This window comes from Thermobia domestica, chromosome 2, assembly GCF_964235325.1.
Source record: "Thermobia domestica chromosome 2, izTheDome1.hap1.1, whole genome shotgun sequence".
NCBI lineage: Eukaryota > Metazoa > Arthropoda > Insecta > Zygentoma > Lepismatidae > Thermobia > Thermobia domestica.
In genome coordinates this window covers 342294991-342307439 of record NC_137455.1, presented here as the reverse complement: position 1 = coordinate 342307439, position 12449 = coordinate 342294991, and the positions used below count along the sequence as shown (strand labels likewise).

Sequence of the window (12449 nt, the reverse complement as noted above, 5' to 3'; positions counted from 1 at the left end):
CATGCATTTACCCATGTTAGATTCACCTATTAAAGTACCCTAATTTAAGGCCTATTATGCAACGTTATATTGGGATGCCTTTGCCAAAAGCATGTTTTGCATTTATCCGTAGTCCGTTCAGTATAGTACAAGTGGTTATATTATAGGAAAAGGGGTCGCCATCAAACCTTCCGTAAATTGAACAGTGTATTCGTGTGGAACAGTTGATAAAGTCCTGCTTTTGCATTTAATAGGGACAGTCAGTTTTGCGCCACATGTTGTCTCTTGCATGCCCACCCCTGCGCCTGCTCTGCCTTGATCCACCTTCTGGATATAAGCACAAATATGCATGTATATACACACACACATACACACACACTCTTTGTCTCATCCCCCAGCTCTTAACGCACATGCACAAGAGATTGTTTGTACTTTCCAGACAACAGGGATATAGTCCGCAGTTCCCCGTACGCTGTAAATGTTAGTTTTGCCCGATTATCGCACCGTAACACATTCTAGCCTCCATACTGTCCTATTAAGCCGTTAAACACATGAAACAGGTGTTTTCCTTTTCTGATATGAGTCCCAAAACAACCGGGTAAGAGTAAAAGAGACTGACCCCTTTCCTTGCCCCTTCCCGTCAAAAAAAAGGGAAGAAAAAAGTTTTGAAAAATGGAATATTACCTAGAATAAACTGCTTCACTGCAATTTAGTAGCAACATTTGCAATGGCATTTTCTCCGTCAATTTTGACAGTTAGAGCACCGTATTTTTCACTTACGTTAACAACCTTAACACGATTGCAGTGTAGTTTTGTTTTACGGTTGTGAAATTATGTTCATTTAATTATTTCATTTAAAGTTATACAACAGAGATCAAGTTGAAAAGAAAGGACCATAAAAGATTTTTTTAATCATTCCTTTCGCTTCTTACATACGAAAAGAAACCAAAACTTCAAGTAAAAGTATGTAAACACTTCATAAAAATATTTAATAGCAAAGATCTGTTTTCATAACCTACAAAGCTTACTGAGCGTTTAAGGAAAGCTGAGACCTGACAGTTGGACAGAACACGTAGTGCGTTCGGAGTGCTGCAGCCCAAAACTCTTCAACACTAAAAATAGCAGCTATGAGAACAGACTTAGAAGTTATAACCGTGATATGACATCACGGTTGATCTATAGCATATGATTTCCAAGTGGCAAAAGAAATAGTTCTTGAAATGTTTGACAGAAAAGTCAACATTCAACTGCCAACAACAGCGCTATCAGTGACCTTGGAGGCTTAGAAAAGCGTAGCAGAATACTGAAGTGATTGGCGGAGAACTTTTCCCTTTGTTTCGTTTGCAATACGCACATTTGTCTGTCAGTTTCCAATTTTTCCTCTACCACATAATAGTTTTAGGTTTCTTAACCTTTCTGGACTCGGTGTACAATTTCGAATGAGAATTTACTATTACCCAACCTACCTCCACTGCACTGCAAAAAGAAAATAATAATAATTTCTTAAATTTGAGAAACTGTTTCTTATCTGTGCACCGCGACAATATTTTCTTAGAAATGAAATTGGCATTTCTCATTCATAAGGAAAGTAACAGTATATTTTCTCGTTTCGCTTTATACAACCTCATCTACTTTTCTTCATTTCTCATAAATGAGGATTTCAAATTCTTATTTCTAAAGAAAGATTTTCTCGGTGCACAGATAAGAAACGGTTTCTCAGATTTAAGAAAGTATTTTTAACAGTGTGGTCTACGTGTTAGCGGTGTGGCATTTGTTCACTTAGCGTCATAAAGACAATTAGAAGCTTCCCAAAACAAAAGAGGGTAATGAATCCCAGACGACCGAATCACTGATGCCCTTCTGAGACTTCGTACCGCAACATTTAGTTAGCTTAGTTTGGCTGATAAGTAGGTATTTGGAATAATTGTTTCGTTTCATATGTTGAGAATTTTTTGCTTTAGTGATTTTCGACATATAAATTGTTCTCATCGAATACGTTTAGTGGACTAATCTGAACATAATTAGCTTTCGGAAACTATGGCTTTATTTTAGATCGGTGGTAAACCATCTACCAGTACACCAAGAGTAGAAATAGTTCTTTTTTTGTTTTTTTTTAAACCAAATTTCCATGTTCCATCTTCCAATATTATGCCACATGATTTAACAATGTGTACATAGAAACAAATTGTCTATTAAATTTTCCACTCAAATATTATTATTATTTTACTTTGTTTCGAGCGACGATAGAAGAGAAAAATCGTAAACAAAATTGAATTCGATATATCAACGAATTTATACATTTCATAGTTCCTACATGACGAAAAAGTTATTTTTGGCTGTCCATACATTTGTTTTTTTGTCCATTCGACCATCTCGATGCACGTACAATCGCCTATACACCATACCATTTTAATTTTCCTAGGACACTGAACACGTCATATGTTAAGTCCACTTTTGGTCATTTAGAACAAATTTCATCTTTAAGATCACTATCTTAAATTCCTACCAGATCATAAAAGATTCATGTCCATATATTGTAAATAATTCTTCTAATGTTAAAAAAAATGCTAACTTTTCCATATACTTAACCATATCGTACAAAGATTACTCTCTTTTTCTTATAATTTTGGCAATTGGAGTAGATTCCTCTGTGCTTTGAACGCCACATATCCAAATCAAATTTTAAACATAACATTTTTTTATAAGATTCCCCAGAGGAGAAAGTCGTTTCTTCTTCAGTGAAAAACCAAAAATTGAGTCTTTTTTTTTTTAAAAAAAAAAATGGAATTTATGTATCATAAAACTCACTAAGACGAAAGCTTTCAATTTAACGACCGACACGATTATTCCTGTTAGGCCAAGACAAATGGATGGTTAAGGCAAGTAAATCATGATGGAAGAATTAGTGGAATGAAAATATAGGAGGAAACGGGAGTAGCTCTAGAAAACCCACGGACACGGTATTATCCATCGAATCAGGGATCCCACGCACCATAGATAAATGCTCTACCACTTGTAATGAAAAGTTTCTGTACCGAACTTCATCTTCCTCACTTAAGAATCTTCATCCCGGCGAAATTAAAATACCGCTAATTTTACAGTAATTATGTGATATCTTCAAAAAGATAAAAGATAATCGAAATGTGGAACAAGAGCGCCCTAGACAATATTATTTTACATGAGAAATCATTATCACGACTCACTTATCTGCTTTCGATTTCGAGCCATTTCGAAAATCGGCAGTTATTTTCGCGTTTCTAAACAGCTGAAAACGGAAAGCCACTAGGCGACTTGTGATAACGGTACCTCATGCAAAATAATATTGTCTAGGGCGCTCTTGTCCCATATTTCAATTATCTTTTATCTGTTTGAAGATATCACATAATTACTGTAAAATTAGCGGTATTTTAATTTCGCCGGTATGAAGACTCTTAACGGACTCGTGATATATTGTAATTTTTCGCATAAATTACACACCCCGTCCCCCCGCTCCCACATCCGAATACGCATTCTAATCAAATTTGACATAATAGGAAACCTAGTTTAAGGTAGGTGACAACTATATTTTAAAATTCACTTTAAACGGTTGAGTCGTTTACCCGTCATTCGATCAGCATCATTTTTATGTTACGATATACGAGGTGGCCCAAAACTAGGTATACAGTCCCGTATTGACCGGCTCATGACATTTTATATAATTTTCTTATTGTTATTCACTCAGGTAACTTAGTTTGTTTATTATTAGTTCTTAATCTCTCTTCAGTCATACCTTAAGCTTGGAACAGACAGAAGCAAATAAATTAATTATCTTAATAAACTAAAATGTCATACTTTGTACGAGTGTATACTTACTTTTGGGCCAGACTGTATTAGATTTTCTTCAGTGTACAGAGCACAAATATAGAATCATAAAGATTTATGATTTCTTTTCATTACATACACAGGAGTTTTATTGGTTGATTTTGTATTTTTAGTCTTTATCCAACACCAAGACAATGATGGACAGAAACTAATGTGGTTCCGTACCACAACCAGGGATTGAATCTGTGGCAGTTGGTGGCCACACAGACAATCATACAAGATTAACGTTTACAGTGTAGAAAGTCTCCCACCACACAATCTCGCCTACAATAGAAATGGATTAATAGGATTCTGAAATATTTTAATATAGAAATGGTTATTCAATATTCCTTTAACAGTAGAATAGTTTAAGCTCAGTGTAAATAAAATAGATGTGGCATAGCTTAATAGTGTATATATACTTTAGCTGTTATTATACAGTATATACACGTTTATTTAATCATACAGTGTTATATGTAGATTCATATATGTGTGCTTGGATATATATGTGTACTGTACATATGTGAACAGAATGTGTGCATCTGTGTTTTATATGTTTGATGTGTGTGTGTGTGCACGTAGAAGCGTAACATCATTGATATGTATTGACCATTGTTTAAAAGAAAAATATACGAAGCAACTAAAATAAATACTCATCTGCGTTGGGTTGTAAAACAGTAATGTAAACGTTACTTTGAACGACTTGCAAAATGATGGTTTGCAGGGATAGAATAACATGGAAAGAAATTGCTTTAAAGAATATGAATAATTGTAATATTATAGTGTAGGTATCATATGGTTAGGTTATGTGGGTTTATTAAAAATTTAAGTGTGGTAACAAACAACTAAAATATATCAAAAATATGTTGAAATGTATTTGTCTGAAAGAGATTTTGGTTCACTTTTGGATTCACTGTCTTATTCTTTCCGCCCACAGGGCCGCGTGGTTCAGTGGTAGAGCGTTCAGCTCTGGTGTATGAGGTCTTTGGTTCGATCCCATCCCGCGCCAAGTGAGTTTTGTGATGGACAAACACAGTGTGCGTGGGTTTTCTTGGGATTCTTCCGTTTCGTCCCACTCTATTTATTCCACCATTATTATATTCATTTATCATCACCGTCTCCTTTAGCCTAGCCGGCATAAGTGTGGGACGTAAAACTTAAAGATTTCATTTTTCTTTCCACCTACCCAACCCTCAAAAGAAAGACATACGAACAAGTCTTCTGTGTATCAGCCTACGAGTCTTTTTATCAGTCTTTGTTCCAGGGTTGCCCTCGGGACAAGAGTTAAGTCAGTCTAGTCTCTTAAATGTGTCTTGAAAATAATGTCTCGAAAAGCATATCTTTATTATTGGAAGAGTTCTATTTCGTTTCTCTCATCTCGTGGGCAACCCTAACAGTGGTCCAACGTGATTTTTGAATACGACTACGCCCTTCACTAATTCTACAAATAAGCTTAATTGACATTAACGTTCTGACATGTGCGAAATGTCCGGGTTTCGTTCCTGATCGAAGTTCATATGGTTTGGATTCCATATTGAATTGGAGGCCCTCACAGGTCCGTAGCCAGCCCAAAAATATGTTATTGGAGCACGGTAGGAGTTCAGGAGACGATTCAACTATATTATAGTTCATTTGCAAGCCTATTGTGAAAATTTTAAGAAGTCAGTAAAAATTTAGGGTGCCGGCTTCCAGTGCCCCCGTGGATACAAGCTTGTGCCCACATATCGCATAGTTTTGCTCTTATAAAGATAAACTTTAATTTTTATGTTGCCTTCTGTTACAGTCATATCAAATGAATTAACATGTTATATATTAATTTAGAATACTTATGTCCTTAATTTAACACACGAAAGTAAATTAAAGCAAAATTAACATATATTTGCAATTTAAATACAATAAATAACTTTAGTTCAAGATATAGGCCTAATATGTTTAGTGTTTATCAGCATACGCGTACTATAAATTATTTTATAAATTCTATCAATGTAATTCTTTTAAAAGAAATTAGGTTAGGTTATATGTCGTTTGTTTATGTTAATTAACCAATATCTCTACTTATTTTCAGATGAACCGTCCTATCCAAGTGAAACCAGCGGACAGTGAAAACCGCGGAGGTGAGTGTTGAACTATTTAATTTATTGTTGACTTTTTTTTAAAAAATCAGGATTTTTACCGTGAAAATTTGGTGTCGGTAAATTTCTTATATTTCATCCAAAATTTTCCCAGAGTATAAAAATACACTTTAAAAAATCGAATTTCTTCTGCTGAAATACGAGGACATCAGATTTTCACATTAAATTTTAAGTATATTCCCTATGGAAAAATGTGTATCTATAAAGTAGATATATCCACGATAATAGAATTCTTATATCTTAAGTGTTCAATTACCAATTTCCGGCAACAACTTTTTAACAAATGTAAGTATTATGTATAAACACAAAGAGTTGATTCCACTTCCATGAAATGAAAAATGTTCTTTTAAGTAATATATCCGTGATATTCCAGGAAGACTTTCGATGATAAGAAGGATAAATTTCAGTGATGATATAGGAATAATTTTGACAATAATGAAAGAATAATCAGTGTTATAATACAATAATAATTTTGGCGATAAACCACGAAGAATTCCTATGGTAATACATGAAGAATTTCGGCGATAACTCACAAATAATTCCTATGGTAATACATGAAGAATCTCGCGCCTAATGCAGGAAGAATTTCACTTATAGCACAGGAAAATTCCTTGGAGACAACAAGAAGAATTTTGTCGATAACGTAGGAACAATTTTGGCCGTGATACGGGAAGAATTCCTGTTATATGACAAGACGAATGTCAGTGATAACACAAGAACATATTTTCTATAATAAATTCCTGTGGTAATAATGGAAAAATTTCGTTGAAAATGCAGGAAGAATTTCGGCCATAATTTGCAGGAAGAAATTCTGTAATAATATGAGCTGAATTTCCACAATATGTTTATTTTTCCTATATACGCAAAAGTCCTTCTGACTTGACCAGATCCTTTGCGAAAGCGCGCCTCGAAATAAGTTTGAAGGAAGTTGAGAGCAGTATTTCCTTTTTAGGTGGTACTAATTTTGGATGCATCACATTCAGTGCACCTGGCGCATATTTATGACATGTTGACAAGTCCATCTTCGAAGTAGATTATAACAGGACATCTGTCCCACACCATAGAAAGCAACAGTGCTTCATGTATCCTTCCTGCAGTCGAAGTTGCATAATCACAATTTTTAGGTGTCTACAAACATTCTGTTCAAGTTTATTGTAATTGGTGCTCGTGAAGAGCTTGAACATTGTATCGTTCTTTCACAGCATCTACCAAGGTAACAGATGACTATGTATTACCATCGTGTTATAGTACTGCTTTCAAACTTGCATCCACGAACTTGCATATAGTATAGAATCCACGAACAAATGCATTGAAAGCAAAGCTGGTACATTGTCTTCATTCGATCTGTTAAGGTTCTGTGCTGTGATTTTTGTGTGAATTTTGCACAAACAAGACAAAAAATGTTTGGATTGTTTACACAACTATGGGATCAAGATGTGACATTGTTAACACTATGTTAGCAGGACGAATTCCTGTTAAAATATAGGATAAATCCTTAATAATTTCGGTGATAATGAAATAAGAATTATTCAATGCACAAAGTTAAACAGTATAACTTATTAACAAAGACATAGTTCAGGTTCATAGCTCGTATAAGCTATTTTCTTGTATGCAGAACTCACAGGGGTTTACGTACAAATAGATACGTCATTTCCAGTAGTGTTAGTTCAGGTCTTGAGTGAAAAGTGGAATGGGGAAAGATTCTGCATTGATATAAATGGATCTAAAAGCTTTTGGTTATTCTATTACCATGTTACTAATTAAAACGTATAAATATCCTAAACTCAGGGAAATGTTGCTCCCGACAACCTAAAATGAAGCTCTCAAGGTCATTATTGGGAAGACAAATGAATACTTGCCACATAAACAATTTTAGTATTGCCAAACGTCGCATAATAGAGTCACATATGCACTTAAGTATTAGCATTACTATGGATATGACATAATGTGTGTCTCGAAAATGTTACGTAATGGAAGAAAAAAAACAGCAGTTCTGAAATCACCATATTCGAATTAGTTAAGAGCAAATATTCACATTGCAAATAAAATGGCTGTTTCCTAGTGAAGTGCAGGAAGAATTTTGGAAATGATGCAGGACGAATTCCTGTTAAAATATAGGATAAATCCTTAATAATTTCGGTGATAATGAAATAAGAATTTCTGTTTATAATAAAGGAAGAATCCCTAAGAATTTTGGGTGATAATGCAGGAAGAATTCCTAAGATAATACAGAAAGAACTTCGGCGATAATGGCGGAAGAATTTCGGCGAAGATACAGGTGAATTATTGTGATAATAAGAGAGAATTCCAGCTAGCGTTGTAAAAGTAATCTGATTTATTTCTCAGAGTACTGGTTTCACACATATATATATCCTTTCGTAATATTATACATTTTAATTTTAAATTACTTCACTATCTGGCTATCCAGTTCATGTATAGAAAATATTTTTTAGTGTTATTTACATGTACTGCATGTTCGTGGTCAATGAGTTTTCTTCAGAACTGAATGTTTTTTCGTTGCAAATCGAAACAAATTCATAGCTTACCATTCTATAAAGATAAACCTGTCAGCGACAAACTCTTTCCGTTTTATGAAATTAGTTTCGTAAATAACTTCAGAATGGAAGGACAATTTGAGTACAGTTTTAAGTAAATTTAAAAAGAATGTAATTTTCTGTACGTTCTAGTCATATTCCGTTATACGTTCCAGCTATTATCAGCGTTATTCCCGAAATAAATTTTACCAAACAGAAAGAACTTTTGTCACTGACTGTACAATATAAAGGTTTCAAGTGTGCTCATCATGAACTTCTTGGTTAAGACGAATTTGTGGTTAGTTAGTTGATTCGGAATTTAGTGTTCCTTATAGTACTGAGGCTATATGAGGCATTAGAACAACAGCTTAGCTTGGGATACGAACCATATGAGCTCTTCATGTAGATGTAAATATTAATTCCTACAAGTTTGTGATATAAGTTTTCTTACCTCGTGGATTTATTTTGTTGCTATCGCTATTTAATTAATCGGCATTAAAAAAAAGTAACATTTTGCGTACCCTTCGAAACTATTGACACTTGTAGCAGGATAATTATTACTTGGTTGGTAAGCTAAATAAGTCATAAACATGTATCATTAAATGCAGTTTTTCCATCCATAGGCATGTTGATTAACGATATACTGAAAGTGTAATTTCATGTAAATTTTAATTTAACATCTTACATATAATAAAGGAAATTGATGTTCATGCTTTATACCATAGAACTGTTGAAACAAACATTCTTAACTTGATGTAATACGTACGATGCTCTCAATACTGAGGCAGGCTGACAAACGAAATCTTCTATATTTACTTAAATACGTCGATTTCCATTTTATATGTGTCTTGTGTGTAGTATTATACGATAACTGTGTGATGAGAAAAATTTACTTAAGTTAGGTTTATGTTATTGAGCTTACGACTGTTTACAATGAGACGAAATGTAATACCAAAAGTTGTACTGGAAAGCTAAAACACGTGGTATTCCTGTAAATGCGTTGAGCAGTGAATTTAATCACGAACTGATGTAACGTTAACTGTATGTATACATTTCTACCGTGTTATTTCTTCTGCTTTACGACTCTGTATAATCTTATAAAGAAGAAAATCATCGCTAATCAAGGATTTCAGGTGTAAGTCACTTCTTGTAGTGTAACGTCATGGCAAGTTGTCCTGTCATCAAAGAAGACCTCGCTTCAGTTACGAGTTTGTTGTTTGAGCGGTTATGTCGAATGTGGTCCCAATGATTTATGAAACGTCATAAGCTGCTCGACTCATCGCAGATAATCAATTTTATTAGATACTATATACATCGTTATAGCTTCTACCGGAAGTCGAACTAGTGTCTCCCACGCCAATAGCACGTATGTTAATCACGTATCCGTGAGAGAGGTCATCAAGACGAACTTGTGTAAGTTAAATGTTTCTTATGTGCAATGCCTTCGGCAGCAAGGGCGTTTTTTTTTTTTTTTTTTTTTGTTTTGTTTTGTTTTGTTTTGTTTTCAAGATGTTGAAAATCCTGGGATGCATTAGATTCGAGTAAATGTGATACAATATTGACAGCGAAAAGCAAATGCAACATGTATTAAGAGATTCCGCAACATGTATTAAGAGATTCAGCTTCTCTTTGGGTCTTTTAATGTTGTTTAAAGTTTTGCTTGAACTTGCGTGTCCTCCCCCCCTCCACGAATGACCTTACCAAGCTTCGCAGAATCTTAACAATGAACAACTTCTCATTTCAGAGTGTATGTACACAACACAAAAACACACGAAGAGACTGTTCACCATCCTGGTGTTTCTGTTGTAATAATCTCATGACGTAAGAAGTAATGATGAAGCAGAGTCAGCTGAAACCCCATTGAGCTGCTGACATGGCAGAAGAGGTCGTAAAAGAGAAAGAAAGAATAGAACGAAATCAGAAGAAAGCTCTTAATGTGACGACATAGAAGAAATAAAAATGTCGGTATACTGCTAGCTTCATTCTATATATATATATATAGTAGTATGAATGCTAACAGTGGAAACCCATCAAAGCAGTAACGGTGGTCTACATCTGTCATGTAATGTAACATTTCCTTCTCTTGTTCCATTGACGAATCTATTATTTACCCTCTAACGAGAGTGAATAAACAATAAAATAAAAAAAAGAAACAAACCAAGTGACGTGGATGCAGAATAATATGCACTCATAGTATTCATGTTATAGGGGATGCAATGTATCAAAAAGCCAGCCAACTTAGAGTTTTGTATAAGAAGACCCGAAAATATGTTTTCTTCCAGGGTTTTAAGTACTATTTAAGTACTAATATAACTTTAGTTTGTGTTGTGAGTTTTATTTTTATTTATTTATTTATTTTAAGATTGGTGTTGGAGGAACGGGACAGATACCCCTGTTTGTTTCCTCTGCGTAGTTTTCGTTGTGCCCATTCTTGTGTTTCCGTGCGGCTGAAAATACACTCATATTTGTGAAGTTGTGCTTAACATGGTGTAGATCTTACTTGGCAAAATATGAGTCGAAACTATATCGAGCAAAGACTTATATTGGTTATATGTTCGCTTCGGAATCACAAATTAGCTAGATGTTGCCGTGAAACATCACAAATCAGCTACCTGTTGCCGTGAATCACCTAAACATTATAAATCAGCCACATGTTGCCGTGAATCACCTGAACATCGCAAATCAGCCACATGTTGCCATGAATCACCTAAACATCACAAATCAGCCACGTGTGGTAGTGAATTACCTCACCATCACAAATCATCCACACGTTACCGTGAATCACCTAAACTTCATAAATCAGCCACATGTTGCCATGAATCACCTAAACATCACAAATCAGCACATGTTGCCGTGAATCACAAATCAGCTACACGTTGCCGTGAATCACCTAAACATCACAAATCAGCCACGTGTGGTCGTGAATCACCTAAACATCACAAATCAGCCACGTGTTGTCGTGAATCATCTAAACATCACAAATTACTCTCATGTTGCCGTGAAATACCTAAACATCTCAAATCAGACACCTGTTGCCGTGAATCACCTAAACAAACCAATGTTTAGATGTTTCAAGGAAATATGTGGCTGATTTGTGATTCCCAAGCGAACACATAATCATAAGTAAACCAAGGTTAGTACAAATTTCTGTTCTTCATAACGTCGATGCTACATGAGAAAGCAAAACTCAAAGATTGGTGTTACGTATTTGGTAAATAATATTTGAATTTAACTAACCTCGACTAAAGGAAACGGATAATTACTAACAGTAAACGCAGTGGTCGAAGTGAGACGGTATGCCGTTGTATGTCATACCGTATCTGGATTTGCGGCGATCAAGACAAACCGTCACGAGAGAGTATGTTAAATACCTTTAATAAATCCATTTTTCCGCAGGAAACTCGGTTTATGAGTAATTACGTGTATAATTTTTGTAATACAACATAAGGAGATATTTTTTCAGAAAGTTGTTGGCGATGGATCAAAGTCTCTTTATGTCTCCCTACCGTAACTAAAGAGAAGCTCTCCAGTGATTTTCAGTCAGGCAACATACCCTCGCTGTATTTCAACTTCTAGATAGCTGGTATGTCGAGTAAAAATCGTAATAAAACACCGCCTCTGTTTTTGCCCCACTTCGAACACTTGAGTAAACAATTACCACAAACTCACATGGCCAGGGATCAAACCAAGGACTTCTCGTACCTAGTGCTGAACCAACGTGCCCCCAACTCGGTATAGAAGAAAAACAAAACGTGATGTCCAAAGGCATAAAGAGTTAGCGTGCAAGTTCTCAGTTATACAAGTCGAACGAAACACGAAAATGTAATCAGAGATATTATCGAATGTCACGAAACATGATCATACAATACTTCTTCGTTGCCTTCATTATGCAATTTTGACATGAGTAACAATAAAATAAGTGTGGGTCTTTCTTCTTCTTCTTCTTCTTCTTCTTCTTCATAAC

The 12449-nt window shown here is 35.0% G+C and overlaps 1 protein-coding gene across 12 annotated transcripts in view; it reads left to right on the top strand.

The window, feature by feature from the left end:
• Positions 1-12449, top strand: part of bru3 (CUGBP Elav-like family member bruno 3) — a 969861-nt gene that overhangs the window by 601296 nt on the left and 356116 nt on the right. For all 12 annotated transcript variants that reach the window (XR_014130428.1, XM_081749210.1, XM_081749206.1 and 9 more), the window contains one exon: positions 5885-5933. Coding sequence is in view for 11 of the 12 variants with exons in the window: in XM_081749210.1 (XP_081605336.1) it covers positions 5885-5933 (49 nt within the window). In the remaining variant the exon portion in view is untranslated. The remainder of the gene's footprint in view (positions 1-5884; positions 5934-12449) is intronic.